The 18,633-nt window shown below is 34.8% G+C and overlaps 1 protein-coding gene across 12 annotated transcripts in view; it reads left to right on the top strand.

Annotated features, from left to right (window-relative positions):
* The window catches only part of LOC100366588 (intermembrane lipid transfer protein VPS13A-like), a 135,933-nt gene that overhangs the window by 25,365 nt on the left and 91,935 nt on the right, over positions 1-18,633 (top strand). For 9 of the 12 annotated variants that reach the window (XM_085495450.1, XM_085495449.1, XM_085495456.1 and 6 more), the window contains exons 3-12: positions 6,995-7,133; positions 8,243-8,260; positions 10,478-10,585; positions 11,730-11,899; positions 12,505-12,564; positions 13,234-13,314; positions 14,393-14,450; positions 15,654-15,781; positions 16,122-16,228; positions 17,059-17,230. In XM_085495450.1, the coding sequence (XP_085351576.1) occupies positions 6,995-7,133; positions 8,243-8,260; positions 10,478-10,585; positions 11,730-11,899; positions 12,505-12,564; positions 13,234-13,314; positions 14,393-14,450; positions 15,654-15,781; positions 16,122-16,228; positions 17,059-17,230 (1,041 nt within the window). The remainder of the gene's footprint in view (positions 1-6,994; positions 7,134-8,242; positions 8,261-10,477; positions 10,586-11,729; positions 11,900-12,504; positions 12,565-13,233; positions 13,315-14,392; positions 14,451-15,653; positions 15,782-16,121; positions 16,229-17,058; positions 17,231-18,633) is intronic. The other 3 variants (XM_085495458.1, XM_085495453.1, XM_085495448.1) reach the window with 1 other exon arrangement.

Genomic DNA, 18,633 nt, shown 5'->3' with positions numbered 1-18,633 from the left:
TCACTCATACATCACACATTATATGGGACATATGCACATGCATTTTTTTCATGATCTGATTAACGATAGCCGAATAGGTGCATCAAAATCGCACATTTTCACCATTCCGGACCCGGATCTCAGTTATGCATGGACGGATTTTGTTCAAATTTGGTACATACATTAAACATAATAGGACCTTGATGCACGTCATTTTTTTTTTTGGATCGGGTTCGAAATGGCCGACTGGCGGCCATTTTGTTTTAAAGAATTCAGTTCTGGATCCGTATCTGAGACATGCTTGGATTGATCGAGTTCAAACTTCACACACACAAGGTACATCATGTCATAAATATGTATGTGCATTTGTTTCATGATCTCATTAACGATAGCCAAATGGCGGCCGCTTTAAGGCCGAAAATGCATTGAAATCGCACATTTTCACCATTCCGGACCCGGATCTCAGTTATGCATGGACGGATTTCATTCAAATTTGGTACATACATTAAACATAATAGGACCTTGATGCACGTCATTTTTTTTTTCGGATCAAGTTCGAAATAGCCGACTGGCGGCCATTTTGTTTTAAAGAATTCAGTTCTGGATCCGTATCCGAGACATGTCTGGATTGATCAAGTTCAAACTTCACACACACAAGGTACATCATGTCACAAATATGTATGTGTATTTGTTTCATGATCTCATTAACGATAGCCAAATGGCGGCCGCTTTAAGGCCGAAACTGCATTGAAATCGCACATTTTCACCATTCCGGACCCGGATCTCAGTTATGCATGGACGGATTTCATTCAAACTTGGTACATACATTAAACATAATAGGACCTTGATGCACGTCATTTTTTTTTTCGGATCAAGTTCGAAATAGCAGACTGGCGGCCATTTTGTTTTAAAGAATTCAGTTCTGGATCCGTATCCGAGACATGTCTCGATTGATCAAGTTCAAACTTCACACACACAAGGTACATCATGTCACAAATATGTATGTGTATTTGTTTCATGATCTCATTAACGATAGCCAAATGGCGGCCGCTTTAAGGCCGAAACTGCATTGAAATCGCACATTTTCACCATTCCGGACCCGGATCTCAGTTATGCATGGACGGATTTCATTCAAACTTGGTACATACATTAAACATAATAGGACCTTGATGCACGTCATTTTTTTTTCGGATCAAGTTCGAAATAGCCGACTGGCGGCCATTTTGTTTTAAAGAATTCAGTTCTGGATCCGTATCCGAGACATGCTTGGATTGATCGAGTTCAAACTTCACACACACAAGGTACATCATGTCACAAATATGTATGTGCATTTGTATCATGATCTCATTAACGATAGCCAAATGGCGGCCGCTTTAAGGCCGAAAATGCATTGAAATCGCACATTTTCACCATTCCGGACCCGTATCTCAGTTATGCATGGATGAATTTTGTTCAAATTTGGTACATACATTAAACATAATAGGACCTTGATGCACGTCTTTTTTTTTTTCGGATCAAGTTCGAAATGGCCGACTGGCGGCCATTTTGTTAAAGAATTCAGTTCTGGATCCGTATCCAAGACATGTCTGGATTGATCAAGTTCAAACTTCACACACACATGGTACATCATGTCACAAATAGATATGTGCCTTTGTTTCATGATCTGCTTAACAATAGCGAAATGATGGCCATTTTAAGGCCGAAAATGCATCAAAATCACGTATTTTCACAATTCCAGAACCGGATCTCAGTCATGCATGGATGGATTTTGTTCAGATTTAGCACAATGTGTTTGTACATATGCAGGTGCATTTCGGTCATGAATGTATATGTCACTTAAATATGAACGGAACGGGGACGTGTCATTGACAATGACTTGTTCATTTCATGATGATATCTTTAATTCTCTAATTTTGATGAATATTTTTGTAATTTTTGGTAAAAAGTGATATTTTCCACATCTTGTTGAAAACCGCAAGTCAGATTGTTTTGATACTATACATATTGTTCATTTTTGACTCCCGTGTGCGAAGCACAAAAAGGGAGTCTTTGCAGTTAGTTTGTCTGTATGTGTGTACAAATGTATGTGTGTATGTGTGTGTGTATGTGTGTCCGTCTGTTCCACTGATATCTCAAGAACCATACATCAGTTTTTGATGAAACTTGGTGCATAGATGCTCTGGACCAATGCGCAGATTTGATTAGGTTTTGGTAAAAATCCATGCATATTAATTACCTAATTTGCATGATAATTAGCTGATATTTGGCTGTTTCATGACTGTTCCACTGATATCTAAAGAACCACTCATTGGATTTTGATGAAACTTGGCACACAGATGCTCCAAACTAATGCGCAGATTTGATTAGTTTTGGGTAAAAATCTGTGCAATATTAATTACCTAATTTGCATAATGATTAATCAATTTTCGGCTTTCCCACTGATATCTCAAGTACTAATCATCACATTTCAATAAAACTTGGTACATAGATGTCATAGGACACTGCACAAACCTGAAAGTTTTTAGGGTAATATCAGTAGATATTAATTACCTAATTAGCATAATTTATTAATTTTCAGCTTTTGATATTTCAAGTAGTAATTGTCACATTTCAATGAAACTTGGTACATAGATGTCATAGGACACTGCACAGACCTGATAGTTTTTAGGGTAATATGAGTACATATTAATTACCTAATTTGCATAATTAATTAATTTTCAGCTTTTGATATTTCAAGTACTAATCATCACATTTCAATGACACTTGGTACATAGATGTCATAGGACACTGCACAGACCTGATAGTTTTTAGGGTAATACGAGTACATATTAATTACCTAATTAGCATAATTAATTATATTTCAGCTTTTGATATTTCAAGTACTAATCATCACATTTCAATAAAACTTGGTACATAGATGTCATAGGACACTGCACAAACCTGAAAGTTTTTAGGGTAATATCAGTAGATATTAATTACCTAATTAGCATAATTTATTAATTTTCAGCTTTTGATATTTCAAGTAGTAATTGTCACATTTCAATGAAACTTGGTACATAGATGTCATAGGACACTGCACAGACCTGATAGTTTTTAGGGTAATATGAGTACATATTAATTACCTAATTTGCATAATTAATTAATTTTCAGCTTTTGATATTTCAAGTACTAATCATCACATTTCAATGACACTTGGTACATAGATGTCATAGGACACTGCACAGACCTGATAGTTTTTAGGGTAATAGGACACTGCACAGACCTGATAGTTTTTAGGGTAATACGAGTACATATTAATTACCTAATTAGCATAATTAATTATATTTCAGCTTTTGATATTTCAAGTAGTAATCATCACATTTCAATGAAATTTGGTACATAGATGTCATAGGACACTGCACAGACCTGATAGTTTTTTGGGTAATATCAGTAGATATTAATTACCTAATTAGCATAATTAATTAATTTTCAGCTTTTGATATTTCAAGTAGTAATCATCACATTTCAATGAAACTTGGTACATAGATGTCATAGGACACTGCACAGACCTGATAGTTTTTAAGGTAATATGAGTACATATTAATTACCTAATTTGCATAATTAATTAATTTTCAGCTTTTGATATTTCAAGTAGTAATCATCACATTTCAATGACACTTGGTACATAGATGTCATAGGACACTGCACAGACCTGATAGTTTTTAAGGTAATACGAGTACATATTAATTACCTAATTTGCATAATTAATTAATTTTCAGCTTCTGATATTTCAAGTAGTAATCATCACATTTCAATGAAATTTGGTACATAGACATCATAGGACACTGCACTGACCTGATAGTTTTAGGCTAATATCAGTATATATTAATTATCTAATTTGCATAATTAATTAATTTTCAGCTTTTGATATTTCAAGTAGTAATCATCACATTTCAATGACACTTGGTACATAGATGTCATAGGACACTGCACAAACCTGATAGTTTTTAGGGTAATATGAGTACATATTAATTATCTAATTTGCATAATTAATTAATTTTCAGCTTTTGATATATCAAGTAGTAATCATATTTCAATGAGACTTGCTACATAGATCTTCTAGGATTATGCAGAGACCTAATTAGTTTTAATTGGATATTAATTACCTAATTTGCATAATGTTCCACTGATATATAAAGAACCACAAATTGGATTTTAATGAAACTTTTAAAGAGAACTATGCAGAAACCCAATTAGTTTTTGGTAAATATTTATGCTTATTAATCTCCTAATTAACATAATTAATTAACACTGATATCTCAATTACTGATCATCACATTTGAATAAAATTTGGTACATAAATGCTCTAGGACAATAGACAGGCCTGATTAATTTTGGGTTACAATTTGTTCATATTAATTCTCTAATTAGCATAATAATTCATAATTTTTTTGTTCTGTTCTGTTCATATTAGTTACCTGATGTACATAATTAGTTTTCAGCTTTTCTATCAATATCTCATGTACAAGTAATTTTGAATTAATTTTTAATGTGTCTTCAATACTCACAGCACACGGGAGTTCTTTCTAAGCTTTCTTTGATTTAATGATACTTTCTGTTCTTTAATTGGAATGTGCATTGCTAACAGCGGAGCTATCTCAGCCGAGAGGGTGCTTATCTTATATTCTTCTGTATTTCTGAAAGTGAACCATAATTTTGGAGCCAACAGACAAAATTCAAGTCAATTTTCAGTTTTTACTCAAAAAATTTGGCCATTTTTGTTTCAATCTTCTGAAGGAAGGTGCAGACTATAAACGGTATTATTTTGTGAATTAGTGATGACAAATGTCATAAAAACCTACAGGTCTAGGCTAAATGTTTACAAATACTTCATACATTTTTTGAGGTATAAAGCTCCACAATTGTTGCTCCTGGTCATGTTCGATGCATGTAAAATACATTATTATCATTTATTGCATTTTGAGCTAAATTCAAATTTTGCACTACTAATGTTACCGCACATATATGCAATATATGCAATGCATTATGGGAGATAACCTCCCATTATATATACTTACTTCCCGCGAGTAGGGCCCAGGGCCCTGAACATGAAAAATCAGAAAAAATAAGGGGTGGGCTTATACTCGTGGACCACCTCAAAAAAAATTATTTTTTGGTGTGTTTAAAACTGTAACCATCTTCCCAGCCTCGAAACTTTATCCAAATTACATTTTTCGTTCAAAGCGCCGGTCTCGGAGGAATATTACGTCTTTTTGAGAAAATAAAAATGCGAAACGAGTCGTCATTGATTTCAACGACGCTTTTTACAATGAAGAAACAAATATGAACAAAAAACAAAAATTTTATTACAATGAGATTCACATACCGTCTGAATTTATGGTGCAAAAATTGGTAGGGTCTGTGGGAAAACGATTGAAGGCAAGATCGTACACAAACTCGATACAAAGCTATTTCCGCCATGGTTTCATTATAATTTGACCTGAACAACTTCCTTTGACCTAGCAGGTCACGTCTTTCGATAACAAATAAAAATGCTCTGTCATACAGTCAAAGTTTTCCGATTATTAACGAAGTATTTTTATCAACAGTGTTTTTTTCCTCCTAAAAGCTGTTGATTCGCAATTTTCAAAAGGTAGGGTGAGGGAAGTATTTAAACCTTTCATGGCCGCCAACAAGTCACGTTGAAGAATAGTTTGCTCGTTCACACCCCGTTCACGAATCTCAATGGACAAGATTATTCGGAAAAGTAAAACGATGATAGTGACCAGGTTTCATGACTTGACGATCACATTTTTGCCGTTTGGAAAACTACTACTCAAAAGAAATATGGATTATTTCAGTATTGCAATAAATAACAGAATAGAAACCGTGTGAACTATGCCGTTTTCTCGTAAAAGTGGAACCAAACTACCGTACCAATCATGATTTTTATGCAATGAAATACACTTCTTACATGCATATTTTAATAAGTGTTGTCGACGCCCGGTAAAAACACCCTGGGCCTATACTCGGGGATGCTCTTAACTCATTAAATGTCCAAAAACAGAGGGGTGGGCTTATACTCGAGGAGGGGCTTATACTCAGGGAAGTACAGTAATAGAAAAACTAGTATTACCATGAAAAGTCACTAAATTATATGTCAATTTTTCAAAAAAATTTCACAATGTTAGATTTCATATCAAGACAATATATGACTTTTTCATCCTACAATGGTTGATTTAAAAAGTTTAAAATTATTTTTTAAAATTAAGATATAAAAGGATCATAACAAAATTATAATTTGCATATAAATAACGTTAATTATTCCCAGTACCATTAACCGGAATGCAACCTTTGAATTTTAATCTTGAAATGCTATCTATTAATGATATATGTTCAATAATTTATGTACGCGTATGTATTGCTAATAATTAGTGTCTACACAGACATAATGTACAGCTTTGTAAAATACTTAAGTGATGATGCTACACATGCTAAGAATGCAAAGGCTCATGGGTAGATGCTTGAAACAATTAAAAATTGAATAAAAATGAGAAAATAATTAAGTTAAATAAATGACCAGAAAAAATGAAGTAAAATACTAAAATACTACAATGAAAAAAAAAAAAAATTATTGAGCATACATGTAGGTGATTCTAAGTAAAGAAGGAGCCACCATCAATGTTAATAGTGACATCCCCAGAACTGAGGAGGGGGTAGGCCAGGACTGAGGCCAAAACGTCCCTCCAGAGAATGACAAAAAGCTGACTGATAATTGAATGGGAGCATGATGAAATCCTTTGCCCAAGCGTGCATGTATTTTTGAATAAATATGTTTTTTGTTATGTTTATGTGTGAGTAAACTTGTACATACCACATGTATTACGTATTACTGGAACCACGTTTTCAGAAGAAAAAAAAACCAAATACGGTACAAATTGTTGCCATTTTTGTTGGCATTAATTTAAAAAATGGGAAATTTTTTGTTTGTTTTCTTTTCTGTTATACCAGCATTGTTATTCTGGTCTTGTTACAGGATGATTTAGATTTACCGATTAAAGTGAAGTCTGGGCACCTTGGTAAGCTGACACTCAAGATACCATGGAAAAGTCTGTATTCCTCACCTGTTGTCGCTAACATTGATGGGCTCTATGTACTAGCAGTGCCAAACATAGGTATGGTTTACACAATCCAGAAAATTATTTAAATGATTATAATAATTGCTACATTGTAATTTTTCCTGACATCTAAAAATGCAGTCAAGAATCTTTGTGGCGTTTCACTCAATATATGCCACACCACTCCACTGATGCCTAGATACAACGCTAGTAATATCTCAGTTAAGTTAACTATAGACATGGAAATGCTTTCAATGTAAATACTGTAGATCATGTGATCAACTACTATGGTTACAATGAATGACCGCATGCATTGTGATGAGAAATTGATTGACACCAGTGACTGAAAGTATATTCTTTTACTCTATGGTAATTGGTGCATGGTACAGAGTCTTAGGTAGCACATGTTCTGCTTGCTGTATGCTTGTCACAATTGGGATTGAGAACAATATACTTATATTATTGCACAGGTACAGTTTGTATGCAAGGACATTAGCACAATATTGAATCCAGATGCTGACCCTCCAGTGGGTGAAATGAACCAATCTTATTTGATGTATTTTTTCATATGACTACATCTGACATTATGGCGATGTGTCACTTAATACAATTACAAAAAGTTTAAGATCATTAAAATATGATTTATAGACGCACCTACGTCATTTACGTAACAAAATAAAAAAAATAAATAAAAAAAAATAGGAATTTATTGTCATGATAATCTAAATGTGCTATGAATATTCTCTGCAAAATAAATAAGCCCAGTTATAAACAACATATCTAAATTTGGTGTGCGGCCTGGTACAATTCATCTCTGAGCTGGGATTAATTAAAACTTAAAATGCAGTTGTCTGGTTTGAACCAGATTGTTATTTATGACAGTTGTTAAATTCTTGCTTTTTTTGGAAATGATTTTGTTTCACTTTTTGTAAAATAAGAACTAGGCTAGGTGATATTACATGGATAGCTACTGCTAAAAGATATAAAAGATGTACAGTGAGAAAATCTGATGTTGAATTTGTGGTATAGTGGAGTTGACTGATGGCGGTGTTGCATGATGGGAAATGCACCATATGGTATACCGACTATAGTTTATATTTCTCATGAGATTAAGTTGTTTTTCATCTAATGTTTGTTGTTATTATTTTTTTTCTTCAATTATTCAGGTCCATCTGTCAAACGAGGTAAACAAATTTGTATATGACCAGAACAAATAGGTTTATAGCACACATACCACGCCAGATGTCCCACAGTGCATTGCAAAGACAGTTTAGGCAATATGCACACCTAATGTTCTATTTCATTTCAGTGCCAGTTTAGGTCTTTCTTCTACATATCCCACAATTCATTTCAGTGCCAGTTTAGGTCTTTCTTCTACATATCCCACAATTCATTTCAGTGCCAGTTTAGGTCTTTCTTCTACATATCCCACAATTCATTTCAGTGCCAGTTTAGGTCTTTCTTCTACATATCCCACAATTCATTTCTGTGCCAGTTTAGGTCTTTCTTCTACATATCCCACAATTCATTTCAGTGCCAGTTTAGGTCTTTCTTCTACATATCCCACAATTCATTTCAGTGCCAGTTTAGGTCTTTCTTCTACATATCCCACAATTCATTTCTGTGCCAGTTTAGGTCTTTCTTCTACATATCCCACAATTCATTTCAGTGCCAGTTTAGGTCTTTCTTCTACATATCCCACAATTCATTTCTGTGCCAGTTTAGGTCTTTCTTCTACATATCCCACAATTCATTTCTGTGCCAGTTTATGTCTTTCTTCTACATATCCCACAATTCATTTCTGTGCCAGTTTAGGTCTTTCTTCTACATATCCCACAATTCATTTCAGTGCCAGTTTAGGTCTTTCTTCTACATATCCCACAATTCATTTCAGTGCCAGTTTAGGTCTTTCTTCTACATATCCCACAATTCATTTCTGTGCCAGTTTAGGTCTTTCTTCTACATATCCCACAATTCATTTCAGTGCCAGTTTAGGTCTTTCTTCTACATATCCCACAATTCATTTCTGTGCCAGTTTAGGTCTTTCTTCTACATATCCCACAATTCATTTCAGTGCCAGTTTAGGTCTTTCTTCTACATATCCCACAATTCATTTCAGTGCCAGTTTAGGTCTTTCTTCTACATATCCCACAATTCATTTCTGTGCCAGTTTAGGTCTTTCTTCTACATATCCCACAATTCATTTCAGTGCCAGTTTAGGTCTTTCTTCTACATATCCCACAATTCATTTCAGTGCCAGTTTAGGTCTTTCTTCTACATATCCCACAATTCATTTCAGTGCCAGTTTATGTCTTTCTTCTACATATCCCACAATTCATTTCTGTGCCAGTTTAGGTCTTTCTTCTACATATCCCACAATTCATTTCAGTGCCAGTTTAGGTCTTTCTTCTACATATCCCACAATTCATTTCTGTGCCAGTTTAGGTCTTTCTTCTACATATCCCACAATTCATTTCAGTGCCAGTTTAGGTCTTTCTTCTACATATCCCACAATTCATTTCAGTGCCAGTTTAGGTCTTTCTTCTACATATCCCACAATTCATTTCTGTGCCAGTTTAGGTCTTTCTTCTACATATCCCACAATTCATTTCAGTGCCAGTTTAGGTCTTTCTTCTACATATCCCACAATTCATTTCAGTGCCAGTTTAGGTCTTTCTTCTACATATCCCACAATTCATTTCTGTGCCAGTTTAGGTCTTTCTTCTACATATCCCACAATTCATTTCAGTGCCAGTTTAGGTCTTTCTTCTACATATCCCACAATTCATTTCAGTGCCAGTTTAGGTCTTTCTTCTACATATCCCACAATTCATTTCTGTGCCAGTTTAGGTCTTACTTATTTATAATATCCCATAATGCATTGTAATGCCAGTTAGGTTCTTACTCCCATTTTATATATTACAATGCATTGCAAAGCCCGTTAGGTCCTTGCTCCCATATCCCACAATGCACTGTAAAACCAGTTTATGCCTTACTCTCATCTGATATCCCACAATGCATTGCAAAACCAGTTAGGGCCTTACTCCCATCTGCTATCCCACAATGCACTGTAAAGCCAGTCAGGGCATTATCCCTTTCATATATCCCACAATGCAGTGCAATGGCAGTTTGAGACTTTTACATGTACTCACATCTGATACTAGACAACCTTTCAGTAAAAATGGTTTCCCAGTTAAATCAGAAATGGTACAATTTTTTTAGTCCTGTTCAATAGCATTTTACTGTCATTCTTTCAACACTAGGGTGCCCCATATCATTGTAAATACATGTATTCAATGAAAAAAAAAACAGTTTCAGTGGTGCGAACCAATAGAGGTTGTATGGTACAATTAGACAATGTGTTCAACTTCACATGAATACTTATCTTTTCAAATCCACAGATATCAAGTATGATGCTGAGAAAGACGCCAAACAGAAGGAGGAAAAAAAACAAAAAGAACTTGAAAAAGTTGAACAAGCAAAAGAGTTGGCCAGGCAGAAAGAAAAAGGTATGTGTTTGTGAAGTGTTTTCTCTACTGATGGTGCTCATATAATGACATTAAAGCATCCCAGCAGACAAACAATATATTTTACATGATTGTATACGTTGGGAATGACTGTTGTTTCTGTCGTCAGTTCTCGTACAAGCTTGGCTTCCAGATCTTAAATTGGGCCTTTTGCTGTTGATTTGAACACAGTCTCCCTATCACTGGTCTGGCAACAGAATCTCTTTTGTCTGTTTGTTTGCGTACAGCTAAACAGATGATTCACACCTATAATAAGCAGAGATCATATGTGTAAAGTTGTTGAGTATTCATAAGGTTCAGAAAAATCCCAGAATGCCGAGTGTTATGCAGATTTGAGCTTGTGCAGTTAGTGTAGAGGTCACTCAGAAACAAACCTAGTGACCACAGTGATGTGGAAGTTGTAGGACTTGTTTATCCTATCATTGTTAAAATTATGTGATGTCAACATAGATTTTGTAGCCCAGAACAAAGTTATGTGGGATACTATCGTAGTCGGCCATGTTGGTTTTAAACAAAAATAGCCCTGATGATATAAACAACTATTTGAAAAGAAAATACAGCAAGAACACAAAGCTCCAAAAATTGTTAAACTGTCTGAGTAGAGAATGAACAAATTGAATGTTTGCTTGATGCCATTGATCAGATAAAAATTGCAAAATGGACAACTAGTTATCTCTCATCACTAGTATTTGCTCCACATATTGTTTTGTCTTAGCTCTAGTAAACTGAAAAAAAAAAATTTTGTCTCAGTGAAAATTTTAATGTTTTTTTTTTTTTTTTTTTTTTAGAAGTAAAGATTATTCAATATCTTCATATCTTCAATATCACTAGCTTAACCTTTTCACCAACAGCTCCCTCTTTTAAATCACAAATTCACAAAATAGTCCTACTTGTAGTCTGCACTTTCCTTCAGAAGATTGGAACAAAAATAGCCAAATTTTTTGAGTAAAAACTGAAAATTGACTCAAATTGTGTCTGTTGGCTCCAAAATTAGCGTTCATTTTCAGAAATATTGAAAAAAAAAATACAGAAAAATGTGGGCGAAAAAGTATGGTGATAAAAGGTTAAAGGTTGGCATTGAAATTTGAAAGTTCAGAAAACTTTTACGGTTCATTTATTTTTGTAGGAAAATCGAAGGAACAAAAAGCTGACTCCTTTGCTGAAAAGATGGCATTCCAGATTGTGAAGAATTTACAAGTACAGATTAGTAATATTCACGTGAGATATGAAGATAAGTACACCAATCCTGAGTCACCATTTGCTGTGGGTGCAACACTACATGATTTGTCTTTCCAGGTAAGCGGCATTGTGGGTAGAATTAAGGGCAGGCTAGGCCTGGGGTTGAGGGGGTAGAAACCAGACAGGTTTGAACAGGGAAAGCATAAGTATTAGGGAAGTATTATGTAGTAGCTAAGCAGGTTTGAACTTGGGTAAAAGGATTAGGAAGATACAAGGTGTTGTGGATGGGGCAGGTTAGGACACTGTTGAGGGGAGGTATTTGGGTAGAAGCAGTGCAAACTAGAGACGGCTATTACGGTATATATTTATTTATTTATTTGTTTGTTTGTTTGTGTTTGTTTGTTTGTTAGTTTGTTTGTGTTTGTTTGTTTGTTTATTTATTTATTTGTTTATTGATTAATTTGTTTATTTATTTATTTGTTTGTTTGTTTGTTTATTTATTTGTTTGTTTATTAATTTAATGTTGTTATATATCAAACAATGTACCTTCAGAGAATTGAGAATAATTACAGACTAGAGTGGATTTGAACACCCTCAGTACTTCCACTTGCAATTTGCACATAAAAATATATATATAAAAATATAAAAAAATAAATTAATAAATATTCTTCTCATGTAAACCTGATCTGAAATTTGTTATTGATACTTCTGACTTATTCCAGACTTGTGATGCGAACTGGAAGAAATGTCTCATAGACTCGGCGTCAAACATGATATTCAAGGTAAACATTTCCCAATACACGATTTGTAAATTGTTGTTTCACACAGTTGATGTTACCTAAAAATATTATACAGCAATTGATTCAGCATCATGTAAAATCTTTCTTTTGCAAAATAGTGTGTATATTTTCTGACAAGTTGAAGGTCAGTCAACTCGGTCACAGCTTATGAACAATGACATACATACATAATTAATATTAAAGTTGGTCATATGTCACTGTTCATGCTCATGACCTACGTCCTGTAAGTTCTTCCTCAGAGGTTGATCATTCAGTCTTATAAACAATGACCTTTGATTTGCAAACTACTGTAAAATGACAAATTTTTTCACTGAGTTTAAATTTCGCTGATTTGCTATTTCAGGCATATTCAGTGGGTTTTAAATTCACGATATTATCATTTAGATTATGTGTTCTATGCTAAATTTTACAGATTCACTGGGTTTTAATTTAGCGTATTTTCCAGTCAGCGAAATAAGCAAAATTCAAATCCAGTGAATAATTACCCCCTTTACAGTATGAGCTATAGTCTCGGCTTATAAAATTGACCTATTGACCCTTGTAATGACAACCCAGGGTGATGACTGTGAGGGCTCACTTCTGTTCACCTTTGATACAGATATCTATAAATTACATTACTACTACATTTAAATCATCTGTATTTTCATTTAGCTCATTGAATTGGACTGTTTAGCTTTATATTGGAATACCAATTCCAGACTTTATAGTGATTTACCGAGGTCACAACTTCAGGTAAGTCTTACATGTACTTGGTATTTTCAAACAGAAAAAGTTTTTTTGAAAAATATGTTTGATTTTTTGTCTGTGTATGTAGATTTTGTTTAACCCTTTCTGCACCAAAGTCAAGTTCAGGCACCTTAGGTTATAGTCTGCTTTTTACCCCCTTATGAAATGTTGTGAAAATTTCAAAATTGATCAAAAACTAAAAGCAGTGCCTATAACTGCACCATTCACAGATGCCACAAAGAAAGTCTGGGGCGACGTTCCATTCACTACATACACCTGTATACTAATCTGATTGCAAGACGGATTCTCGCATGACAATGCCACATTTTGTCTCTTTTGTCATAAATTAAGGTTGAATAATAATGATAATAATGCTCTCATTTGAGAAAACCTAATTGCCTGCTCTCAGCTCAACAAGGACATTTTCTTCTTTTTCAAATACTGTAGAATACTTTATTTTCGCTTGGAATTTATTTTCGCTATTTTTGCTGAAGGGATGATTCCGTGAAAATAAAATCCAGCGAATATACTTTTTTTCCTATATTTTACATTAAACTCATCAAAAGTCAGTTACACACAAAACGCCGGAAAAGCCTTTTCAGCGAAAATAAAGTATTCCACAGTAAATATTTATGAATTTCAATGGCAGTTGAATACAATTAGCCAATCAACAAGCACAGTGTGTAATGACATCATTTGAAAACATTCAATCAGCCAATAGAAACCTCTCTTTTCAATTTGAAATTTTACAATATTTATAAAGATTAAAATACAAAGTGTCTTTGTTGGCTGCGAGTAAAACCTTTTCAATGTCAAAGTCAAACTTTTATCACAATTCATAAAATTAATTTTCTAATTTTTCAATAAAGATGAGATCAAAAAGTCAATAGGAAATTATATCCATTCAGTTCAAAATTTAAAATTATACTAATTTGCATAAAAACGTTGGCGTGTTATGGTGTTTGCATGGTTAAATGTCGCTCTTTTAGTTCTCCACTAGGTGGAACATTATCATATAGTTTAACTTTAATGTTTACAGCAATCTATTTCTACAATAACTATTTTGTTGTTGTTTACTTGTTAGAATGTTTTGAAAGGTGGCATTGCTGCTCGTGAGAAAAACATACCACCCTATGACTACAGTAAGTATATAAATATTAACAAAGATTTTTACGATTAGTCCTCGCAAGTATGCAATGAATGCTGATTGAGAAAATCATGAAAATGCATTATGGTCATATAGGCAATCAAACATTTCCACACACCCACTGTATTCTGTGTTGCTATTGGTTTGAACTGACAAACAATTCCAAGCACCCACTGTATTCTGTGTTGCTATTGGTTAGAACTGACAAACATTTCCAAGCACCCACTGTATTCTGTGTTGCTATTGGTTTGAACTGACAAACATTTCAAAGCACCCACTGTATTCTGTGTTGCTATTGGTTAGAACTGACAAACATTTCCAAGCACCCACTGTATTCTGTGTTGCTATTGGTTTGAACTGACAAACAATTCCAAGCGCCCACTGTATTCTGTGTTGCTATTGGTTAGAACTGACAAACATTTCCAAGCACCCACTGTATTCTGTGTTGCTATTGACTAGAACTGACAAACATTTCCAAGCACCCACTGTATTCTGTGTTGCTATTGGTTTGAACTGACAAACATTTCAAAGCACCCACTGTATTCTGTGTTGCTATTGGTTAGAACTGACAAACATTTCCAAGCACCCACTGTATTCTGTGTTGCTATTGGTTAGAACTGACAAACATTTCAAAGCACCCACTGCATTCTGTGTTGCTATTGATTAGAACTGCCAAACATTTCCAAGCATCCACTGCATTCTGTGATGCTATTGACTAGAACTGACAAACATTTCCAAGCACCCACTGTATTCTGTGTTGCTATTGGTTAGAACTGACAAACATTTCAAAGCACCCACTGCATTCTGTGTTGCTATTGATTAGAACTGCCAAACATTTCCAAGCACCCACTGCATTCTGTGATGCTATTGACTAGAACTGACAAACATTTCCAAGCACCCACTGTATTCTGTGTTGCTATTGGTTTGAACTGACAAACAATTCCAAGCGCCCACTGTTCTGTGTTGCTATTGGTTAGAACTGACAAACAATTCCAAGCGCCCACTGTGTTGCTATTGGTTATAACTGACAAACATTTCCAAGCACCCACTGTATTCTGTGTTGTTATTGACTAGAACTGACAAATATTTCCAAGCACCCGCTGTGTTCTGTGGCGCTATTGGTTAAAACTGACAAACATTCCCAAGTGTTTGAAGGCTCTAGACTGATTGCAAACCAATAATTCACCGTGTTTTGCAGTGATAAAACCGATATCCATGAAGTCTCAGCTAAGAATTAATCCTAAACCGGCATCTGATTTAGAAACACCAAAGGTTTATTTCAACCTAATCTTGGAAGAAATTGCTGTGTCATTTTCAAAAAAACAGGTGAGAACTCTTTGCTTTCTTCCATTTTTAATTACCATAGTTAATAATATTTGTTTAATATTTTTTTAAATCAATGTCATTTTTCATCTAGAATATAGAGAACTCACTTTATAACATAATAGTTGAACGGCTACAAATCAGAATGATATTGATGCCTTAAATGGCTTTCGTATCAACGGTTTTTGACATAGAAGCACATTGCTGCTAGAGGGCATGTCTTGTAGGAAAGATGTATTGGTTGCTGTGTGCTGGATGAGACTTAGTTACATCAACATTTTCCTTTTATAATCAAAGCATAACATGGTTTACAGAATACTCAAGACATATGTTTGTGTTTCAGTTTCGTGACACTATGGAAATGTTAGAATCGTTTGAAAGGATGTCAAGAAATGAACCCTATCGGAAATATAGACCCAGTGTGCCACTAAAAGGACATGCTAAAGAATGGTAAAGATTTCCCTATTTTTAAATAAAGTGTCACAGTTCGCAACACATCATTGTGCATTAACTGTGGCACTTTAAGGTACTGCAGAATGTAATGATTTTAATACTCACTTTGCATAACAGTCGTGTGTTTCACTACATGTACATGTATGTTGCATAAAGCCAAGACTAGATGTCCCTGGATGTGTTGCTGTTTGTCATTATGCATATTTATGTCCAGGTTAATTTTATTTAGAAATACAATTGAACTAATTTCTGACCAGCAGTATTATAGAATACAGTAGACTTCCTAAACAGAAATCATCAAGGTTAATTATTTGCCAATTCAAAAATGCTTGTGGTTATGAAAGATTTCCTTCGCATTGCATTGCATTGTGTATTTCTAGAAATATACATTTGCCACAAGATTTTAAGATCATGGTGCAGGCCACACCTGTCTTCTGCAAAAATTGAATGGTTTGATTTTGAATTTCTTTTTGTATAGTTCAATGTCATAATCATTTGTAGGGGAATATGACATTGAAATACCCTTACTTCATCAAAATTGACCATCATCAAATGTGTACAGCATATCATTAGGCATGGAAATATCCAACAAATACATTTGGCAAATCCCTCGCCATGTTTTGGTACCACTACAACAGTATGCTATGGCCTTTGTACGTCCTGTTTCGATGTTTGATTTCATGCATAACGCGGGATCTCGCAGTAAAAAGAAAATGGTTGTTTTCTGTGTGTGACTTCATAGGATTTTCATCGCAAACCACACCAGTTGCGTACACTTTATACGTTATTATTCCTGACATCAACATATATCTGGTTTTTGTTTGCAGGTGGCATTATGCCCAGTCTAGTATATTAGAAGAGACAGTGAAACGGAGATCAAGTATGTGGTCATGGTCTAGTATGAGCAAACATAGAGAACTGGGTAAACAGTACAAAGAAGTGTGGAAAGAAAAACTAAAAACAAAAAAGCCAACAAAGAAGTTACTGGACACTATTAATGTGAGTCTTATAGTTATTAATATGCGCATCATACACTTGTGTTTACTGTAAGGCCTAACAAAAATGTATGTATTTGGGTGTGCAGGTTGATCTTTTTTTTGTCACTTAATATTTTGCCACAACACAGATCTGCAATATTTTAAAGGAAAAATAAATCTAAGGACATAGACTTGCATTTCTCATTTATGAAAGTATATCCTTATTGTAAATTCCTGCATATTTAGTCCCCATTCGTACGTAGTCCGAAAACTGGGACTTATGTTTTTACCCTTGTGTGTGCGTGCGAGTGCGCACGTGCGTGCGTGCATCTGGACCTGTATCTTAGAAATGCCTGGACCAATCATAATCAAACTTCACACATACATCATACATGTACATGTTTTTCAGATAAAATTCAAAAGGCCATTTTGTTATAATTAATGTGGTTCTTGCGTCATATTCTGCTTTTACTGATTATGTGCAAATTTTCATTATACATCATGTCATAGATATACAAATACCGTACTCGACCGCGTTAGCGCCCATGCCCGGGCAAGCGCCCACCCCCCACTTTTGCGCAATTTTTATATTCGGGGTCACATTCGGCAAAGCGCCCACCCCTTCAAAATGTAACTAATTTAAAACTTGGTCTTGCGTAATGAATCTTGGTAATCGTTTTTATATGATACAGCGTGGATATCGACCACTGTGAACATGTTGTGAATGCGTAGAACACGGTAACCGTGCGTAAACTACGCTTCGACAATGATATGTTAATACAAGTAAAATGCGGTAAATATTTCATGCCATATTCAGTTTACCTCTCAAAAATGGCTAGTTACTAGTTTTTTGGAAAAACTATGTCGTTTATTCGCTGAAATCAATTCCAAGAGATCGTACTTCGACATCGATAATTCACTTCCGCATTGCGTTACCGGAAAGTCTTCGGGAATTTCCGAAGAATTGCGTCAGTACAACACAGCATTGTGATTGGTTAATAACCAACTTGACCCATTAGGTCAAAGGACACCACTGCTGGTGAAATCTGCAAATGCATCATGGCGGAAAGTGATTTTCATCGAGAGTTTGCGTACGATCCAACACCTTTGTCAGTGGAGATAATATGACAATTTTGACTTCGACTGTGTTCCAACAGACTCAAATGTTTTTAATTTCGTAAATTCTGGTGGTACGTAATTAATATTGTAATAAAATGTGCATATTTTTTGTGATCATTTCTGTTTCTTCATTGTGAAAATCAATGACGTAATCTGTTACTTGATGAATCAAATTTTTCATTCGCACTCTTTTTCGAGGGGGGTGCTCGGGTAAGCGCCCACCCCTAAAAAATCGTGATTGCCTGAGTTGAGGCCTCTGGGCGCTTACGCGGTCGAGTACGGTATATTAGTTTGACGATCATGTTC

This window comes from Saccoglossus kowalevskii, chromosome 21, assembly GCF_978046115.1.
Source record: "Saccoglossus kowalevskii chromosome 21, keSacKowa6.1, whole genome shotgun sequence".
NCBI classification, from domain to species: Eukaryota; Metazoa; Hemichordata; class Enteropneusta; family Harrimaniidae; genus Saccoglossus; species Saccoglossus kowalevskii.
This window is presented reverse-complemented; position numbering and strand designations above follow the sequence as displayed.